Raw genomic sequence first — 21,411 nt, forward strand, 5'->3', positions numbered from 1 at the left:
AATGCCAACGGGCAGGGGGATCCGAGCGAGGCTGGTGTTGACTCTGGGGCGATTCTCTCCTCATGCTTGTAGAGGCTGTGGGCAGGGGGCGGTGATGGGCTGGCCGGGGAGGGTCCTGAGTGCTCCCTTTCCAGCTGCCCTGATATGGGGACCTATCTTTTGGCAGAGCCCCCTTTGCATTTTCGCATGAGCAAGTCCAGCTTATTTTGGGGTGGGGACAGGGTGGACACCACGTGATAAGAAAGTCCAGGAGCTTGGAAGTTCCAGATTGGCATCTATGGAAGGGGGTGAAGGGTCCAAGGAGCCGGTGGAGCTTTGGCCACAAAGGCTCATGGGTTTGGGGAATTGTCAGCAGCTGCCGTGTGCCGTGCTGCCACCCTTGGTTACAGGGACCCCCAGGAGCGCCTGGGGCTGGGGGCTTGGTATGTGTATATGGGGCTGTGGGAAGGCGGGCAGGGACAGGAGGGATGCACGCACCAGAGCACGTGTGTGGGAGACCCATTTGCAGAAAGAAGCAAAAGCAGCACTTTGGGAGCAGGTGGTGCCGGGGCTGCCCGGACAGTCCCCAGGAAAATCCATGCAGACCTCTACCAGTGTGGCCTGGGGGGGTTGAGCAGCCCTGTTTGGACAATGCTCACCTGGTGGCTCAGGAACCCAGAGTGCTTGGAAACGTCTGGATCATAATTGGGACACACCACCCTGGAGACACTTTGCCGGGGAAGCCTGTTTCTACTCAGGTGCAGAGGAAAATGGAGCAAGAAAGGGGGATTCGGGTGTCTGATGCCAACTTGCTGAGTGACAATGACCCGTGGCAGGCATGCTCCTCGTGTGCGTAAGCTCTCATCCAGCTGCTGAGGCAGGTGCAGCTAGAGAGCTAAGCCCTCCTGCAGGTGCCTGGCTGGCATCACTGAACTGGGCCTGGGAGTTGGGCTCCTCTGAAGCCCCCGACCGCTTGGGGGGACTCAGCAACACCCTCTCTTGCCCACAACTTATGGTGAACAAGCTGTGGCCAGTGTGGTCCTGTGGCAGTGCTGTGTGGAGAAACCAGGTCAGGGCCTCAAGCCCTTCTGATGCCAGGCATTGTCCGTGCTGCACGTGCTGCCTGGGCACTGACCAATGGACTCATTACCATGGGGAGTCCAGCCTTGAGTAGATCTGCAGGGAAGGGCTGGGCCTGGGGCGGGATCTACACTCCTGAGTTTGCCTGCCTCAATTCACCCATGGACTGGACGGCACCCTCTCGCTTTGCTGGGTGATAATCAAGGTTGTTCAAGATGCCACTTGTGCATTATCCTCTGTTTGTCATTCACAAGGCCCTTGCCAGCACCTGAGCACTCTGACAGCTACAACTAGCTCAAGCTTGTTCCGTGCTGGGTGACTCCAAGGGCAAGAGGATCAAGGGGCTCCTCTTCATCCACCAGCCACCCTGCCCCAGGTCCCCAGAAGAGGCCAGAAGTGAGTACTACTGTCGTTTCTTCCCTCCTCATCCAAACTGCTGACTCCTTCCTGAACTGTCTGTTTTTCTTTTTTTTTTTTTTTTGGGACAGAGTCTCGTTCTGTCGCCCAGGCTGGAGTACAGGGGTGTGATCTTGGCTCACTGCAAGCTCCGCCTCCCGGGTTCACGCCATTCTCCTGTCTCAGCCTCCCAAATAGCTGGGACTATAGGCGCCCGCCACCACGCCCGGCTAATTTTTGTATTTTTGGTAGAGACGGGGTTTCACCATGTTAGCCAGGATGGTCTTGATCTCCTGACTTCATGATCCGCCCATCTTGGCCTCCCAAAGGGCTGGGATTACAGGCGTGAGCCACCACGTCCGGCAGACTGTCCATTTTTCTATGAGAGCTGCAAGGGGTTATGGCGTGAGCTGACTGGTAAAAAATTGGCAAGTGACCAATGATGAGGATGACTGACCTATCCACCAGCCCCGGCCCGAAGTCGCCCTTCACCCAAGAGCAGGTGGGCACAATCTCCAGGGGCATGTGGATCCTGGCGGCCCTGGGCCTGCCGGACACTTGTTTTCGTTCTGAGAAGTGGATGTGATAAACCTGTGTCTTCGGGGTGCTTGACTTTGCAGCCGAAGAGCCAAGAGTGGGCACGTACCTTTCTCACGAGCTGGGCAAAATCCCCACATTCCCGGGGCGGCAGCCCGAGCAGTGGCCGCGTGCAGGAGTCTAGCGCGGAGCCGTGACTCACGATGAGGATGACGCCCGCTGTGTGAAACAAGAACACCTCCAGGTCAAAGCAGCCCCAGAGAGCACCTTTTGTTAGACCAGGGTCCCCAAATTGGTGGGGGCAGAGCTACCTCAGAGTGCCCCGAAGCCTGGTGAGACCCTGGGGCTAGAAGTAGTGTGGCTGGTAACCGCTTAGTGAAGCCTGCATCCCACCCTCGCTCGTGGATTCCCCTGTACTCAGCAGCTGCCCACCAGCCTCAGGGAGGCCTAGGAAGTGAGCTGAGCCACCCCCGTGGTGGCCGGCTGCCTCGGTCCCGTCAGCCACAGACTGGGATGTAGCGGTGGCTGCCGCCCAGGCTGACTCACTTGAGAAAGGTCAGCCGGTGGTTTTATCACACGAGCCTGCTACGACTCCTGCTTTAGATAAGAACGCCTGGGACCACGGGCCGAGTGGGCCTCGCTCAGGTGACGCGCGTGTCCCTGCCAGCTCGGGGGAAGGTGTGGGAAGCCAGTGCTTCTGCATGTGCTTCATCCAGGACAAAGCAATACGGGAGGGTTAGGAGACCCGTGTGATGGTCAGGGAAGGGGGCTCCACCTGGAAGTTGGTTGTTCTTTCTCTCTGTCTCTTTTGTTTCCCAGGAAGCTGCCTTGAATCCCTTGGACACGGGTGGTTTGTGCTGACCCTGCTGGCCTGGGTCCCATCAGCACTCAGTACCAGGATTGGGGGGTCTCGGGGCCTGGGCGGCAGGGGAGTGCGTGTCTGTGCACGTGGTTACTGCAGCGGTAGCAGCGGCGATGAACACTTTGTTGCTGGAGAATGGGGGGTGGGGGGCAGGGGAAGTGGGGGCATTCATCGGTTCCGAAAATTGGCCAATTTCCATCTCAGAGGTAATTCCCCGAGCCCCAGGGGCTGTTCATACAGAGGATGGTGAGGCACTTACTGTCCTGCGGGCAGGTGTTGACGATTTGCACCACGCTCGCCGTGCACCTGTCCACGTACTCCTGGTAGCTCTCGGCCGGCATGAGGGCAGACAGGGGAAATGCGGGCCTGGAAGGAGGAGATGGAGAGGCTGCTGCCCTGGCCCTTCGGTAGGGATTAGGAGGGCGCGGCTACGGTTAGCTGGGGAAGGAGAACGTTCTTCTGGGATGGCTCTGCCTCCAGGCAGGCTTGTGGTCAACAGGGAGGCTCCAGTTTTGTGCTGAAAACTGGCAAAGCACTGACAGTCAATCTCCAGCACACATTCTTACTCAACACCAGGAGGGCTCTGCGATGGCAGAGTCAGACATGGGCGGAGAATGACAAAGACTCTCTCCTTGACCAAACTCCAGTCCAGCTCTTCTGAACCTTCTTCTCGATGAGGTCTTGACCCTTGGGCTTCTGTGTCTGTTCTTGCAGAGTGAATTTAGCAAGAACCTCTTACCCTCGAAATCTGATCAAGTTCCTTGTCCTCTACCACCCCCACCAGGTGATGTCTGATCACCTCGGCCTGCCTTTAGCAAGAGTCCCCGTTTAGGTTAGTTTAGCAAGAATGACCCACCTTCTCAGGAATTTTCCATCCACCAACTCCCACCCTGCTCTGTGGCTATAACTCCCCACTTTTCCTTGTATTCGGAATTGAGCCCCACCTCTCTCCCCTGCTGCAAAACCCAACTGCAGCAGTCCCTCTTGAATAAAGCCTTTCTCACCACTTTAACAGTGTCATGAAAGTTTTCCTTAATAAGAACTGGAAAAGCCCCCGTGGCAGAGAACTTTCGAACAGCATACCTGTAATCAGTGTCGATGTTGAAATTCGCCTCTTTCAGCTCTTCCAGGCTCATGAGGGTTGGGGTGGTTTTTCCAGCTTCCCATTTTGTCCATTCAAAGATTCCAGGTTCCACTCGTATCTTGATTTTTTTCTCCAGTTTGAGTTCTGGACTCAACAGAATACAAGTGTTTATCATCCTCAACATCTACCCTGACTTTGCATAAATAAGTCTCCGTTTAGATCTCAGACCGTCACACACAAGTCTAAATCATACCTTTTAAACAGTGTGATTTTCTTCTTGGCAAATACCGTTCTGTGATTAGGAATAGCCATGCTATTTCTGAGGTCAACACTGATGAGCAGTGGGAAGGTATCAGAGGAGTGATGGCCCCCTGTGTGCCAGGAAGGACCAGAGTCTCCCAAGAGCTGGTGAGTGTCCCAGGCAGCAGGCTCATGCTGGGGCTCACCTGAGCACCCGTGAAACCAGCCCACCACCCGCATCCTCCAACATGGCGGATCCACCGATCAATGGACAAGATGTGACCCATCGCGAAGAATGTTGGCCTCATGAGGCCCTTTCCTGATGAACACTTGCACAGATTGGGCAAGAGGTGAACAATGGAAGGAGCCATCTTCTGGAACATTCTGACTCCCTGCAACTCACACTTCCCGAGCATTCTATATTTTGATTAAAGGAAGAGCCATAAAGTAAGGCCACCTCTTTTTGAGTGGAAAAAGGACCTGAATGTTTTCACTGGGAACTCAAATGCTGGGCATAAAATTAGTTCCTCAAATGTGATTTAGGTCCATGGAAGGCGCTCTTTCATCAAGCATGCTTAGAAAAGAGAGTTAAAGCAAGTTAATCAGGCCCCTGAGTCCTCCCCCATCAGCCAGATACCCTAGTCCTCCCACATCAACCAGGGCCCTGAGTCTTCCCCCATCAACCAGGCCCCCGAGTCCTTCCCCATCAACTAGGCCCCTGAGTCCTTCCTCAACCAGGCCCCCGAGTCCTCCTTCCTCAACCAGGTCCCCGAGTCCTCCTTCCTCAACCAGGCCCCCGAGTCCTCCTTCCTCAACCAGGCCCCCGAGTCCTCCTTCCTCAACCAGGCCCCCGAGTCCTCCTTCCTCAACCAGGCCCCCGAGTCCTCCCTGACTCCTCCCTGCAGTGTGTGGTGTGTGTGTGTGGGTGTGTGGTGTGTGTGGGTGTGTGTGGTGTGTGGGTGTGTGTGGTGTGTGTGTGGGGCATGTGGTGTGTGTGTATGGCATGTGGTGTGTGTGTGGTGTGTGTGTATGGCGTGTGGTGTGTGTGGTGTGTGTGTGGCATGTGGTGTGTGATGTGTGTGGTTGTGTGTGGTGTGTGGTGTGTGATGTGTGTGGTTGTGTGTGGCGTGTGGTGTGTGATGTGTGTGGTGTGTGTGTAGCGTGTGGTGTGTGTGTGGTGTGTGTGTATGGCGTGTGGTGTGTGTGGTTGTGTGTGGCGTGTGGTGTGTGATGTGTGTGGTTGTGTGTGGCGTGTGGTGTGTGATGTGTGTGGTGTGTGTGTGGCGTGTGGTGTGTGTGTGGCATGTGTGTGTGTGGTGATGTGTGTGGTGTGTGTGTGTGGCATGTAGTGTGTGTGTGGTGCGTGTGTATGGCATGTGGTGTGTGTGTGGCGTGTGGTGTGTGGTGTGTGGTGTGTGTGTGGTGTGTGGTGTGTGTGGTGCGTGTGTGTGGCGTGTGGTGTGTGTAGTGCGTGTGTGTGGCGTGTGGTGTGTGTGGCATGTGGTGTGTGTGTGGCATGTGGTGTGTGTGGTGTGTGTGTGTGGCATGTGTGTGTATGGCTTGTGGGTGTGTGTGGTGTGTGTGTATGGCATGTGTGTGTGTGGCGTGTGGTGTGTGTGTGGCGTGTGGTGTGTGTGGTGCGTATGTGTGGCGTGTGGTGTGTGTGGTGCGTGTGTGTGGCGTGTGGTGTGTGTGGCGTGTGGTGAGTGGCGTGTGGTGTGTGTGTGTGGCATGTGGTGTGTGTGGTGTGTGTATGGCTTGTGGTATGTGTGGCGTGTGGTGTGTATGTGGTGTGTGTGGTGTGTGTGTATGGCATGTGGTGTGTGTGGTGTGTGTGTATGGTGTGTGGTGTGTGTGGTGTGTGTGTATGGCATGTGGTATGTGTGGCGTGTGGTGTGTATGTGGTGTGTGTGGTGTGTGTGTATGGCATGTGTTGTGTGTGTTGTGTGTATGGCGTGTGGGTGTGTGTGGTGTGTGTGTATGGCATGTGGTGTGTGTGTGTTGTGTGTGGTGTGTGTATGGCGTGTGGGTGTGTGTGGTGTGTGTGTATGGCATGTGGTGTGTGTGTTGTGTGTGTGGTGTGTGTGTATGGCATGTGGTGTGTGTGTTGTGTGTGTGGTGTGTGTGTATGGCATGTGGTGTGTGTGTGGTGTGTGTGGTGTGTGTGTATGGCATGTGGTGTGTGTGTGGTGTGTGTGGTGTGTGTGTATGGCATGTGGTGTGTGTGGTGTGTGTGTGTGGCGTGTGGTGTGGTGTCTGTGTATGGGATGTGGTATGTGTGGCGTGTGGTGTGTGTGGTGTGTGTGTATGGCATGTGGTGTGTGTGTGGTGTGTGTGGTGTGTGTATATGGCATGTGGTGTGTGTGGCGTGTGGTGTGTGTGGTGTGTGTGTATGGCATGTGGTGTGTGTGGCGTGTGGTGTGTGTGGCGTGTGGTGTGTGTGGTGTGTGTGTGGCGTGTGGTGTGTGTGGCATGTGGTGTGTGTGGTGTGTGTGTATGGCATGTGGTGTGTGTGGTGTGTGTGTATGGCATGTGGTGTGTGTGGCGTGTGGTGTGTGTGGTGTGTGTGGTGTGTGTGTATGGCATGTGGTGTGTGTAGTGTGTGTGTGGCATGTGGTGTGTGTGGTGTGTGTGTGTGGCATGTGGTGTGTGTGTGGTGTGTGTGGTGTGTGGTATGCGTATGTGCATGCAAGCGTTGTGAGGAGGGACAAGGATTGTGGAAGCCTTGCTTGCCCTGGTGGAGCTGCCTCTGGCCTCCGGCTACACTGCCGTCAGGCCTTTGGGGATTCCTGAGTCCTTTCGTGGTTTGGTCAAATAAGCTGATATTGTTCTTTGGTCTTCATCGGGCTCATTGAGAGCCCAGAGGGGCGGCGAAGCAATTAACATGGGAACCTCCAAGGCAAAGTGAAATAAATCTGCATTTCTGTCTTGTGACCTGAGATGCTGTGCAGGGGGCTGGGGTCCTGTGCCACAATTGGGAGGGAAATGAAAGGATGAAGCTGCAAGACTGAGGTGGGCAGAAGGTGTCTCGACATTTTTAAGTGCGTGGAAGGTGGATCATGGATGCTCCATGCTGATAAAATGGATTTCTGTGCCTCATGAAACTAGAACTGGATTATGGGATGGAAGGTTCAGGAGAGCACAGGACAGGAATGATGAGCCTGAGAGGCTCTGTGGGTGGAGTCAGGTCCGCTCCTGGCCGGGGCTTCCTGGGCACCTGGATTTGAAGGTGCTTTGAGGGAGCCTCTCTGATGGGGTAGAGGGGATCTGAGGACATGGGAACTGGCAATGCACACGTGTGCGATGGATGCACTACTGTTCCAACAGCTCCTACCAGTTGTGGCCCTAGCTCTGATGTGGCCCCATGTGCAAGCCCCAGCAAGACCACCATCTTCGGGATGGCTCCTCCATGGCCCCTCCATTCCTGCCCCTTTCCTGCAGGACACGGCTTCCTGTCTGCCTTGAGCACCCATTCCTTCCACCTGGGACTTGTCATTCCAGCCACGGCAGCCCTGCCATGGTGCAGTGCCAAACTCTGCTGTCTCCAAACAGCCCCCCTCGTGGATCTTGACCCTCACTCGGATCACCTCCTTTCTCCTGCACTCACCTCCCCCGTGCTCGGTCTCCTAGCTGACCCAGTTGGAAGTCCATGGGCACGGTCACCCTCTCACTATGCCCTCAAGTCTTCCCGTCCCCTCTGGCTCCACTGTACTCACAGCTCAACCCCACCCTTAGCTGCATCCCACTCTCCACCCACTCCCGGTCTAAGCTGGAAGAGACCCCCTAGTCCGGCTAATGCATCTCCATTTAAACTCATGCTCACAAACTGTGGGTGGGCTCTGAGTGCTGCCCAGCAGTCACCCTGCATCTCCCAGCCCATGACCTGGGCCCCCTCTCCCTGACAGCCATTCATACCTTTAGCGCACTCCAAACTTCCCACAGTCCCTGCCCCTACTTTCTGCTGGTGGCCCGAATTCCTAGGTCTCTGAGAAAGTCGAGGCAAGCCCTGTCCCTGACATTTGCCCTCCTGCTGCATCTGCATCTGTGTGCTCTGTCCTCTCCCCTGTCACCATGGAGGTCACATGCCCTGTCCCATGTCACCCGTGTTCCTGGCCACAGCCAGTCCCTGCCTGGGGACTGAGATCTCATCCCTCTTCCCAGACAAAGAGGAGCAGGACAGGGTTCAGGCTGAAGGCAGAGCTCAGGCCTCTGGGACAGGCTGCTCTCCTCTGGGCAGAAACTTTTTTCTTCCCATAGATGGGAGCTGCAGAAAGGTCTGCCCAGGGCTTCCTGACACATATCAGCCCTTGAGGATGCTGGACAGCTCCACTGGCGCAGTGCGTTGCCCTGGGAAAGGTCATGCATTTCAGACTTAGAAGGAACCATAGCAGCTGTTCCCAGCTCTGAAGGTTTCTGAATGCTCCTTTCCAGGTGTATTTTTAAAATGTCTAGCTGACGGAGGCCAAAGAGAAACAGTGTGAGGACAGGCCCTGGCATTCAGCTACACCAGCCCCTACTGGTCTGACGGTCCTAGTATCCCAGATACGCTCATGGACTCAACGTGCCTGCCAGCATCCTTGGAGGGCTGGCTCATACCTGCCTGATGACTTTGGTGTGGGCATTCATTGCCAGTCATCCAATTCCACCTCCACTCCCTTCCCACTCCCCTTGGAGAATAGCCACAAGGTCAAGGCAGTAGGAGAAGCTCACCGAGGTTCTCACTGACCTTCCAGGATGAGTTTGGCCGTCTGCACACAGCGGAGGGCTGGGGAGGCGAACACAGAGCTGATTCTGATACCACTGTCCAGTAGCGCGTCCCCTGGAAAATAGTGAAAAAGGCAGAAAATGCCCCTTCATAATCCTAGCCTCTGATGGCAGATGAGCCACGTGTTCCCTGTGGTAGGCAGGGTCCTCAAAGGGCTCCTGGTTTCCACCCCCTAGTGTGACACACCCTGCACAGCCCCCAAGTATGGGCGGAACCTGTGACCAGGATGATCTGTTGCTCCTGGGACGGTTACATCCTATGGCAGAAGGGAGGGGATCCAAGGTGGGTGGGGCTGACCAAGTTGGTGAGCCCATTAAAAGCAGTGATTATCTCCAGCCAGTCACGGAAAAAAGAGAACTGTGAAGTGAGAAGGATTCAGCAGAACATTCTCCATTGCTGGCTGTAAAGATGAAGGGGACCGCATGGCAAGGAATGTGGGCAGCACCTAGAGCTGGGAGCAGCCCCCAGCTAATAGCCAGCAAGGAACAGACTTCAGTCCTCCCACTGCAAGGATCTGAATTTGGCCAACAGCAGAATGAGTCTGGAAGGAGACTTGAGCTCCCAATGGAAATTCAGTCCAGCAGAGACCTTGACTTCAGGCCTTAAGACCCTCAGCAGAGAAGCAGCCCTGTGGGCCTGGGCTTTGGATCTGCACCACTGTGAGTTCAGAAACGGGCCGGGCTTCACATGTGTGGTCATTTGAGAAAACTCAAGACCCACTGCGGCTCGTGGAAGGACAAGCCTGTACATCGCCTTTCCGCCTGTGATATTGGAAGCCCTGCTCTCAGGGAAATATGGGAGTCCCTACGGCAGAAAAATTGCACAGCCCCAAAGCTGGTGAGCGAGGTTCCAGTGGAGGCTCTTCTGGGTTCAACTGTGTCCCCTCCCCTGCAAAAATGTTAGAGTCCTCACCCTTGGTGCCTTAGAATGTGACTCATTTAGAAACAGGATTTTTACAGAGTGATAAGTTAAAATAAGGGTGTGCACCTCAATCAATTAAATTAGGGTGGGTTCTAATCCAGTATGACAGCGTCCTTCTAAAAGGGGAAATCTGTGCACAGAGACATGCAGAGAAGAGGAGAGGAAGACAAAAGATGTCACCTACGAGCCAGAGACAGAGGCCTGGGACCACTGTCTCCTCTCGACTCATCGTCCTGGCACCTCACAGTGGGAGCCTGGAATCAGCTGTCAGGGAGTGCAGTATTCTCACCACTGCACTTGGCAAGTGCTATAACTATAACTCTAGGACTCTATAACTCCATTGCTCGGGCTTCCCACCCTGCCCAGAGCAGGTGGCTAAACATTTCTGAGCACACCACTGGGTGGGGGCCCGGGAGAGTGGGCCATGGGGGTCTCTACAATTAACCATTGGGGTAACTTGCTTCTCTGGATTCCATTTTCTGAATTTAGGAAATGAAGACTTGATGAACTCAGTGGTCTCTTCTGTTTAAAAAACCTCAGTTACGTAGAAGCAGAACCGCCAGACATGAAACAGAAGCCCAAAATGACAGATTTGGAAATAAAACCAATGAGAGGATGTGGTTTTCCATTGTAAAGTGAGCTCTTTGGTGCATACAGTGGTTGTTGATTTTTCCTCCCCTCTCTCGTTCTCTCTATGCCTGTCTTTCATTCCTCCCAACTTCCTGAATCATCCATTCCTAGATCAAACCTCTGCACTGCCCCTTTCTTGCTGTGTGACCTTGGGCAAGTTGCTTAACCTCTCTGTGCCCCAGCCTCCTCAACAGACTGGAGACAAAGCTAACACTGTATCAAAGGGTGTGTACCTAGGGCTCAGGCTGGGTAATCATTGCTGCTGTTATTGTTACTTTTCCTACTATACAGCCCTCAAACATACCTGCAATTCTGGACTGGAAAATGCCGCAGGATGATAATGGGGGATCGTTTTCAAAGTCTTTGATCCCACGACTCCGTCTGGGCAGACTACAAGGGAAGTTCAGGTCTGGCCTGTAGTATTTCCCTGAAGTATAAAGAAGCATCAGATGTTCAGTTTCATCAAGTTAGAACAGATTTGTTCCACAAAACCCCCAAGACCAAGACCCACTCTAACAGCAAGGTTATTATTGAAATTATTGTCAACTGTGTTGCTTCTGAATATGCTCTGCAACGTGGCTTCAATTTGAGAAGAAAGTGCTGCTCGGCTGTGCACACAACATTTTCTCAAACGCAGAAAACTTAAGTTTCAGCCCCAGGAACTATGCAACCCTCTTTGTCCTCCCCAAATGCCCCACGAAGATTCACTCTTACATTTTCCTGATAAAGAACCTGATAAAGTATCTCCATGACTGGTTTAGCATAACTCAGTAAGTATCTGAAGTTGCCATCAATGATCCATCCCCCTAGCTTTAAACGTATCCTTCTTGCTCAGGGGACAGAGTGCTTGAACTGGAGATGCCTGTGTTGTGCATTCTTTAGTCAATTGCTTGAAGCCAGGCCGGAAGCTAGGTGGGCTCACTGGGACTCTCTCCCACCAGAGGCTGCCTGGTGTCAGGGTTCACGTGGAGTTTGACCTTGAGTTCTAAGATCTGACAGTCTGGTGGCAAATCCTGGCATCGCCATCTCCTCACTGTGCAACCAGAAGCAAATGATTTCATCTCTCTTATCAGTAAAAAACAGGGAAAGAGTAGCAGTTTTGAGGAGCCAGTGAGGTAACACCCATACCCCAGCGTCTGGTGCGAGAGGGAGTGGCCAACAAGTCGGGGGGCTGGTTTCATGTCAGGGTGACTGATTATCCTCACACAGGGCACCACGACACACTGCACCCTCCAGTGCACTCTTTTGCCTTCACATTCTCCAAAGGGACCCCAAGCCTCCTGGCTACTAGTAGGTTCCAGCAGCCACACTGACCTTCCTGAGACCTGCTTTGCCATACATAGCAGCCCCTGCCCTTTGCACCCTGGAATATGCCAGGCCCTTTCATCCTGGCCCACTGCCTTGCACAAACTCAGAGTGGGGGTGGGGGGCAGTGGGAGGCAGCAGGGGTCAGCGGGGCACAATGGCTATTTTTCATGCCTATGTTTTAGGTTCCATGTAGGAGTTTTCTGAAGACTCCCTCCCTGGGATTTCCATGGGCAGAGACTCTTGTTTGAAATTAGAGGTGTTTATTCAATGCCAGCATTAGCTGTTGGGAAAGGTAGTTTTAAAATCAGAGAGAAAGTCCATCAATTTTATTGTATTCTCAAAGGCATCTGTGATCCCCGCCAAAATGTCAACACACTCCATTTAGGTACTTTGCTGTCATCGACACTTTAGTTGTGATCACTCTGGAGGCAGAGGGCAGAGCTCAGGAGATGACAAGGATGTGGGCCAAGGTCAGGTCCCGATGGGAGCAGAGTCTGTGTGGAATATGGGGTGAGGTGAGGGGCCCCCTGAGGTTGGTCACCTTGGAGGAGGATGTGGCTATACCTCATTGTGATTTATTAAACCTTGTAATATACAAAACTCAGACAAACTAGATGTCATTCTTTACTTTATCAAGGGCTGCTCTACCTTGGGAAAAGATCCGCCAGGAGTTTCCTTTCAGTTGGGGATTTCCAGTGCCTTTAAAATATTTTCCCTTATAAGTGACTTGATCTTTTGTCCAGATGACCAAATATTTTTTCTTTTTCTATGAAGTCCAGTAAGTATTTTTGGTGTTGATTGTTTTGTATTGATTTTCCCCACCATGGACATGGTGTGTCAGTTCAATCTATAGCTTCAGTAATTCAATAGCTAAAAAAATTGTTTTATTCCAAGAAAGTTTCTTATATGTTTGTTAATGCATCCTGATAGCCGCCTATTGTCTTATTGTTGCTTCTTTAAGCTCTTGTATCTTTACTTGACCTTGTTTTATAGAGGTGACCATATTATTAGCTCTGTGAGTTCTTGGAAATATGTTTGATCATGATGCTATGTGCTCAGAATCTTTTCTAGTGTGTGGTTGTCATCTGCCAATGGTTTTCCCTACTCATTTCCCACTTTCTTGGGTCTGCTGGGCTTCTGGAGGGGGATCCCAAAAGGGTTCAGCTAACCTAGCAACTGTGAATTGGTTCTGTCACTATGTTCAATGCCTTAATTTATGTAATGGGTCATGGCTTAGAAATTGTGACACTATAGGCTTCCTATTAGGAGATGAGCACTGATGTGGACATTGATCATAAGTACAGAGGTTGGCTTGTGGGTATGTGTATTTATAAGCACTGTTCTTACTTCCTGGCATTCAGAGGAGCAAAGCTGGGGTGCGCTGGAGGCGTGTTCAAGAATATGTCCATCTGTTAAGCTGCATAGCCAAAAATTACAGCAGTCAAGATTAGGTTGGAGAGGTTCAGAGATGAGACCGAGAGGTACAGCGTGTGCCAGAAGCGGCAGGGTCAGAGACCACAGGTTGGGGTGCATTCACTAACGAAATGCTACATATGTGCTGCTGGGATGAAAAGACCTGTTCAAGCATTCACACTAGCAGATCTGCTTCCTATTGAGAACCATTCCTCCATCATCCACAGAGAAGTTGATGGAAGATTCTTACAGACAACACACACACTCAGATGCATACATGGAACACCCCTGGAGGAAGATGTAGCAGGCACGTTTTCCACATATACGTCTACCCATGGTCATTCTACAGAATGGTGCCTCGGGGGATCTGGTGCCATGTAAGGTCATTGAGAAGGAGATCTCATTGGTCAGATCTATAGTGTTTCTGTCCGTACACCTGCCTGAGCGTGACCTACCGTCAGGAGTGGAGCATTGCTGCAGCCATGACTTCCCAAAGATCTGATCCACTCTCTCCCCGTGGCGAACCACCAGCACGCTCTTCCTTGCAACGGTGGCCTGGGCAGGAAGCAAGGCACACGCAGTTTAACACTCAACTCACCGGACTTGCACCTACAGCAGCTCTCCCAGTCACCCAGCAACTGGGAGGGAATCTCTTCCTTCGTTAGTCAATAGCTCAGCCCATTTTGCCCAAATTATTAGAATGAAAGAGGATGTGAAATTGGCAATCTCTTCAATTTCTTCTGACGTTTTATTTCCTGGGCATTCTAACATCAAGGAAATGAAAAGAGACAGGATTGGCCCCTACCATGACACATCTGTTTTTCTACTTTTCTGTCTTTTCTTTTTCTTTTTTTTTTTTTTTTTTGAGACAGAGTCTGGCTCTGTTGCCCAGGCTGGAGTGCAGTGGCCGGATCTCAGCTCACTGCAAGCCCCGCCTCCTGGGTTCACGCCATTCTCCTGCCTCAGCCTCCCGAGTAGCTGGGAGTACAGGCGCCCGCCACCTCGCCCGGCTAATTTTTTTTGTATTTTAGTAGAGATGGGGTTTCACCGTGTTAGCCAGGATGGTCTCGATCTCCTGAACTCGTGATCCGCCCGTCTCGGCCTCCCAAAGTGCTGGGATTACAGGCTTGAGCCACCACGCCCGGCTACTTTTCTGTCTTTTCTAAGTCCTTATTCCCATAGAGACGTCTTAGGACATTATCCCCATCTATATTATAATATGTACTGTTATAATATAGATCATCTATCTGTATATCTAGTCTCCTCTCTTGCTGGCACACTTCTTCTGAGAAGCCCTGCAGGACTGCCCTGGTGTTGGCATGTTGAGGGGCCGTCCTTTTATGGCTTCCAGGTGTGAGTTCTGCTTCTGAGCACTGAGTGGAGAAACCCTCATCCATCCGCTTGCTGTTTTCCCATAGCTGGTCATTCTCTGTGTGGCTGAATGCTAGAGGAAAACAGTATTTTACAGTTTATTTATTTCTTCTTGGCATGAGACTGGCTTTGGTGGTGGCCAGCAGCTTCGAGCTGGGGACAGCAGCTCTCTGGCACGTTCTTCCCTGGCCTCAGGCAGCCCTGGGATGGCCTTGGAGCCTGCCAGTCACAGGGCTCGTGCCCGCCCTGTTTCTGGGAGGCCTGTGCTTTGGGGAAGTAGCCCAAGGGTCATGCTTGGGGCAGGGAGGCCGGCTATCCTTTGGGAGGGGCCTCCTCTGTGTGGGATGGTGTTGGGGGGCTCTGCCCTCAGGGGGTGCTGGGCCACCCTTCTCCCCATGCTGTGCCGGGCTGATCAAGTGGAGGTGCTAGCCTTGAGAGGAACCCACTGCAAATGAGATGGAGAGAGTGAATGAGAGCTGAGGATGGTCCCCCGGGAGCAGAGAGCAGAGTTACAGGGGCCAAGCCAGCTAGAGGCCACCAGGACAGCTGCGTGGAGCATAAGCCCTGCACCAGGACCCTGGAGGGAGACACCAGTCTCGGCTGCTTCCCTGGAGGACACTATTGTACCAGCTGACATTGGCCCCACACCAACATTCCCAGCCCCAGAGCCAGGCCCAGGCTATCCAGGGGGGTCCATTTCAGAACAGGAGGTGGGGACCCCTGCAGCAACACAGGCCCAGCGGTGCTGCCCTCTGGCACCCAGGACTTGTGCCTCAGCCTCCCTGTGACACGGCACCACAGGAGGGAGCGTGTCACATGCTGGGACATGAAGCTGCAGCCACAGCATCCCTGCTTTAGGGAGCTGCAGGCCTTCCTGGGCCAAGAGATGAACATGGAAAGATGAGTCATCGACAGAGACGGTGGGGGCAGAGCGCACAGGGCCTGCCACGGGAGGTGGGCTGCGAGGCCTTCTGGGGACCAAGTCCTGCCTGGAGCCGAGGCAACCAGGGAGGGACAGGGCAGGGAGGACCCCTGGGCAGGAGGCAGCTCAGACAGTCGCTATCCCTGCCCTGCTCCCTCTTGGCCACACAGCTCTCTCTAGGCTAAAATGACAGGGCGGCTCTTGTGTGTGTTTTCCTACTGAGCAGGGTAAGGAAGAGAGGTGAGGAGCGGTGAGCCTTGTCCGCGTAAACCCTCATACACCAGCCCCAGCATCGTCCTGATTCCCCCAAATCCTAGAGAAGAAAACGCAAACGCCTTTAACATCCAAACAGCCTCGGGGAGGAAGGGACTCATTTTCTACCTGGCCAGTGCAGCTGATCATTCCTGTCTGGACTTGCTTCTGTGAACAGTGATCCAGTCTCGAGGGTCTGCACTAACTGGCCACGGGCTCTGGCAAGAGTGGTCCCCAGTGGTGTCCCTGCACCTTGGGAAGTGATTGGAAACTACTGGGAATGAAAGGACACCAGAAAGCAGGGTGGGGGCCAATTTCACCTGCCTTGTAAGCGTTCTTGGGGTCAGCACCACAGGCAGCTCCTGCCAGATCTTGTGGATGCCTTGTGAAGTCCACACTGGCCTGGACAATGCAGAATTTCCAGCTGCTGAAATTTATCAGGGCCAGACGGTTCTTGATGGCCCTGACTACATTTGGTAGGTGCATAAACTATGGGATTGGTGAGCCGGCGAGAATGTTTGCAGTTGCCATGCAAACACTTTCTTAAGGGTCACGGGGCTGAGTCTTCAAAATGGATAGACGGTGAGGCCAAGTGAATAGTATTGTTTTCCCTTATTGGAGAACTTCAGATGTGTGTTTCAGGATAGAAACACTCATCTCCTGGGGAAGAGCTTCAGGGGAAGGTTTGTCTTGCTGTCTTGCAATTGTGAAGTGTGGCTATGCAGAGGTTGCCTACACTGACACCGAGAGGCAGCACCGACTGCCCCGTCCCAGAATGAATATTAAAACATCCTAGCCCATTATCCTGTAGAGAGTTGATCTGCAAGTAGGTTGCAAAGCATGCATGTGCTTGGAACCTCATTCTGCCCGGTAACAAAGTCCCCGAAGTTTTGGATTTGGGGTATTTTCTTCCTGGAAGAGCTCAGAGCATTTAAAATGCTCTTCTGTGGCGCTTTGCCACAGGAATATGATGGTAAAGCAAAAGAAAGGCCTGTGGGGAGTGGAATGGACTGACCCCTGGGACCTGTGGAATGAGGCAGGGCTGCATACGCTCTTACATGGAAGGTACTGCATTGGTGTCCTGGGGCTGCCGTAACAGGCTGGGTGGTGCAAAGCAACAGACATTTATTCTCTCACAGCTCTGGAGGCTGGAAGTCCAAAGTCAAGGTGTTGGCAGGGCCGTGCTTCCTCTGAGGTTCTAGGGGAGAATTTATTCTTTGCCTCTTCCAGCTCCTGGTGGCCCCAGGCGTTCCTTGGCTTGTGGCCGCATTGCTCCACTCTCTGCCTCTGTGGCTGCATGGCCTTCTCTGCTGCTGTATCAGATTCCCTCTGCTTTTCTCTCATCAGCACACTTGTGATGGGGTTCAGGGCCCTCCTGGATAACCCGGGATCATTTCCCCATTTCAAGACCCTCCACTCAATCCCATCTGCAGAAGCTCTCTTTCCTAATAAGGTCACATGCGCAGGTTCCCGGGCTTAGGGCATCATCTCTGGGGCCATGATTCTGCCTCCCACAGGTGCGTTCTACCAGACCTGCGGCCAGTTGTCTTTTCTTATTATAGGGAAGGGATGAAATCCCTATAGAGAAGACCACGTGAGGGGGGCCAGTTCATAGGCAGACGCATGTTCTGTTTTCAGCCATTGAAAGCATGGTTTAGACACAGGCTGAGCTACGAGCGGAGACATCCATTCCAGGCTCTCCCCCTCCTTCAATCCAGAAAGTAGGCCACAGCCCTGGGGAGTTTTGGCTCTCCCAAGTCTGGGCCTTTCTCGCATGGTGAACGCTGATCGCCATTTCACATACACCCAGCTTCACATACACCCAGCTTCACATACACCCAGCTTCACATACACCCAGCTTCACATAACCCAGCTTCAGAGACACATTCTCGATTTCTCAAGAAAAGGCCTCCTCACCTAGCCACCAAGGCAGCAAAGACCTGCCAAGGCCACTTAGCTTTGGCCTGATTTGCACCAGCTGCCAGGAGGCGCCAACAGCGACAGGGACTCTGCGTGTGGGTTGACTGTTTAGCTTCCACAGTAGGAGTTTTCTCTGCCACAGTCCTGGAGGCTGGAAGTCAGACATGACGGCGTTGCCAGGGCTGATTCCTTTTGAGAACTCTCTCCAGGGCTTGCAGGTGGCGTCCGCTCCCTGTGTCCTCACAGGATCATTCCTCTGTGTGTGTCTGTTTCCTCATTCCTTCTTCTTATAAGACCAGTGGTCAGATTGGATCAGATTGCATCATCTGTGTTGCCTCATTTAACCTTAAATACCTCTTTAAAGGCCTTGTCTACAAATACAATCACATTGAGTGGACTGGGGGTAAGCACTTCTAGATAGGCATTTCGGAGGCACACAATTCAATCCGTAACAGAGGGTGAGCGTTGACCTTAAGGTGAGCCCGTGACAAGTCCCGGCAGGGTCTTCCTGTGGTTGTTCTGGAGATTTATGGACCAGGCACCAGGCTGGGCCCTGGGGACTAGGGAATAAGCCAGGCTCCTGCGACCCCACCCTCTGGGCACAACAGTCTCTCCGCACCAGGGGCCTGGCCGTGGTGGGCACTGGATGGCCCATCTCATGTAATCCTGCCAACAGTCTGATGGGAGGGTGGTTAGGAGTCTGTGTGCTCTCCGACAAGCTTCCTAGCCTCCATGAGCCCCAGTTTTCAGATCTGTGAAATGGGTAGGGGGCAGGAATAGCGCCTGCTGTGTCGACTGGGGATAGCAGGGATGAGAGATCCTAAAGTAACGTGTGCGGCACATGGCAGGGCACAGGCGGGTGAATTTGGGAGCAACAAGGACAGAGAGGCACTGGGTAGCAGGGATGAGAGATCCTAAAGTAATGTGTGCGGCACATGGCAGGGCACAGGCGGGTGAATTTGGGAACAACAAGGACAGAGAGGCATTTCCACCACTGTGGCAACCGGACAAAGGCCAGCAGCAGGTGCAGCCCTTCTTGAGGGCTCCTCTGTAAGGAAGGTGAAGCTTCAGATCTTCAAGGATCAGGGACGCGGCGCCACTTGCTTGCCTTCAGGGAGGCGCTGCCTGCTCCTTGGTGTCCCTGCCTGGCGCCTGCACTCCTGCATGTGCCCCGTGAGGGTGGCTGGCTCGGGGTGCCCTGCTGTGTCCTGGACCCTGGCCTGAGTCTGCTGACCCCCCAGGTTATGCAGAGTTTTGCCTCAAAAGATGAGGGGCCAAGGCATCGGGGCAGGTGACGTCTTGGGGGCCGCTTGGCTCATGAATGAGGGAATGGGGTGAGAACTCGGGATTCTGGGTAGAGCTGCGTCCCTGCCTCTTCTGTGCCCCGTGTCCTGGTGCCATGACTGAAGCTGCCTTGAGGAGCTCGAAGGTGGGGCGTTCTGCTATGGAGGGGTGGCTCCCTGTCTGCCCAGAGCAGACAGACCAAGGCAGGAGCCCCTGGCACCTCAGCACCGGTGGGAGGCCCCCTTGCTGACCTACCCCTGGGTCTGTGCTCTAGGGCAGCAGGGAGCATGTGTCTATGGAACAGAAGCTACACCCATGAAGCTGCATCCACCATGAAGTTAACACAAAGTGTGGTTTTGCTTAGTTTACTAAAAAGAAAAAAGGGAATGTTTTATTACCTGCAAGGCCTGTAAGCTGCTAAGACTCCTTGCCGTTTGTGGAAGAAATTCCCCACTGCATCTGCTGCTGGCTTCACTGTCCTTTCTGGAGTTCAGGTCCGTGGCTAGACTGAAGGTGTACATCCTGCGGGGGAAGGAAAGCATGGTTTGAACAGAGGTGAGACCGTGTTGTTGCCATGGAGACCCAGCATCTGGTCATGTATGTACTTGAGAATGTCCTGGACAACCTCCCCAGAAAGGTTCCCATGAGCACAGAATGAAGTAGCGTGTGCGAAGTGCTCAGGCCCCAGGAAGTGTGGACGATGTGGTTGTTTTATTACAACGATCACTATCTATGATGGATAATTTTACGTGTCAATGTGACTAGGCCACAGTACCCAGGTATTGGGTCAAATGTTATTTTGGATGTCACTGTGAAGGTATTTTTTAGAATGAGATTAACGTTTGAGTCACTATGCTGAGTAAAGCAGACCGCCCTCTAGATGATGGAGCTGTTGGACTCCACGGTGCTGGCTCAATCTTGTTAAACTGCTAAAAGTCCTTATTAAAAACATTTAAAGCTTTTAAAATCAGAAAATGGTCCTTGAATGACTCGACACATCACTGTGGGTGGGTCTCATCCAACCAGGTGAAGGTCGTAAGAGAAAACACACTGGGGGCCATGAGGAAGGGGAAATCCTGCCTCCAGACCACCTTTGGACTAGAGCTGTAACCTCAGTGCTTCCCAGGGTCTCCCATCTGCCAGCCTGCCCTGCAAACTGTGGACTTGCCAGGCCCACAGTCTTGAACCTTCAACTAGATTTCTCTCTCTCTCTGTCTCTCTCTCTCTCAGTCACTCTCGGTCTCTCTGCCTTTGTCTCTGTCTCTGTCTCTGGGGCACCGTGACTAGTACACCATCCCATTTGATCCACTTTCTAATACAGTCATAGGTGTGCAGATGGATGTAGCTGGGATTCAGGAATGAACAAGCAGTGAACAGCCACATTGAAGAGCTCTGCTCACATCTGGAGGGAAGAAGATGCATTTAGTGGAAGGAGTTGCAGGCAATGAGGAAATTGCTGTGTTCCAACGAATCGAGAAACGTGGCATGGGGTGGACAGGCACTCGGGTGCTTGGGGACCACTGAGGGGAAAGACGCCAGCAATTAGCAGCAGTGAGAACGCCAGGCTCTGGAATAGGAAGGGGGTGATTGTGGGGTCCCCAGAATGAATGTGTCTGGAAGAAACAGGCAGAGCGGTCAGAGGAAGATAGTGAGAATGAGAAACAGAGACCCAACGGCCGCGGAAATCCTCCTAAGAACAGCAAATGATCGATTTCCCCAAGGGGGAATTCATTCCATAAAAGGAAAGATCTTTGAAAATTCTGTTTAAAAATTATACACGAGCACAGTCCAGTGGCTACGCAGGCATTTCTCAGCAGGAGCTCTGCGGGATTTCTCTGGGTTGAATTAGGCATAAAACATCCTTTGCCGGCCCAACATTTTCTACTAACACTGTGCTCTTGCTTTCAGCGAATTCTAGCATTTTAAATTCCCAATTCCATTGGGAAAATTCAGGATACTTTGTTTCTTACGGTTATTAGAATGTGGAAAATACAACAAATTTAAAAAGATGAAAAAGTATCTGCAATCCTCCAGCTCAGTTAACCATAAAATCTAACCCCATTTCCCTCATCCACCCACATTTGGGAATGCTGCCTTATGGCTTTTTGAATTTGAACTGCTTTTTCAGGAAAAGCAAATTGTAGTCTAGTAGAAGGTGAGGGGAAATGGTGCCTCATTGGTTTAAAATTCTATTTTTTTTTTTTTTTTAAAGACAGGTTCTCACTGTTGCTGAGGCTGGAGTGCAGCGACACGATCCTGGGTCACTGCAGCCTCGACCTCCCAGGCTCTAGTGATCCTCCCACCTCTGCCTCCCAAGTAACTGGTACAGGCATGCACCATCACGCCCCACTAATTTACTTTTATTTTTTATTTTGTAGAGACAGGGTCTTGCTATGTTGCCTAGGCTGGTCTCCACCTCCTGGGCTTAAGGGATCCTTCTTTCTAGC

At 52.7% G+C, this 21,411-nt stretch overlaps 1 protein-coding gene across 4 annotated transcripts in view; it reads right to left on the reverse strand.

Annotated features, from left to right (window-relative positions):
- UBASH3A (ubiquitin associated and SH3 domain containing A) overlaps positions 1 to 21,411 on the reverse strand; it is a 46,503-nt gene that overhangs the window by 1,215 nt on the left and 23,877 nt on the right. For 2 of the 4 annotated variants that reach the window (XM_015132822.3, XM_015132821.3), the window contains exons 7-13: positions 19,363 to 19,486; positions 13,671 to 13,770; positions 10,799 to 10,921; positions 8,905 to 8,997; positions 3,938 to 4,082; positions 3,114 to 3,220; positions 2,102 to 2,211 (exon numbers count right to left, since the gene is read on the reverse strand). In XM_015132822.3, coding sequence (XP_014988308.3) covers positions 2,102 to 2,211; positions 3,114 to 3,220; positions 3,938 to 4,082; positions 8,905 to 8,997; positions 10,799 to 10,921; positions 13,671 to 13,770; positions 19,363 to 19,486 — 802 coding nt within the window. Of the gene's footprint in view, positions 1 to 2,101; positions 2,212 to 3,113; positions 3,379 to 3,937; positions 4,083 to 8,904; positions 8,998 to 10,798; positions 10,922 to 13,670; positions 13,771 to 19,362; positions 19,487 to 21,411 lie in introns of all 4 variants that reach the window. The other 2 variants (XR_013414883.1, XM_015132824.3) reach the window with 2 other exon arrangements.

Source organism: Macaca mulatta, chromosome 3, assembly GCF_049350105.2.
Source record: "Macaca mulatta isolate MMU2019108-1 chromosome 3, T2T-MMU8v2.0, whole genome shotgun sequence".
NCBI lineage: Eukaryota > Metazoa > Chordata > Mammalia > Primates > Cercopithecidae > Macaca > Macaca mulatta.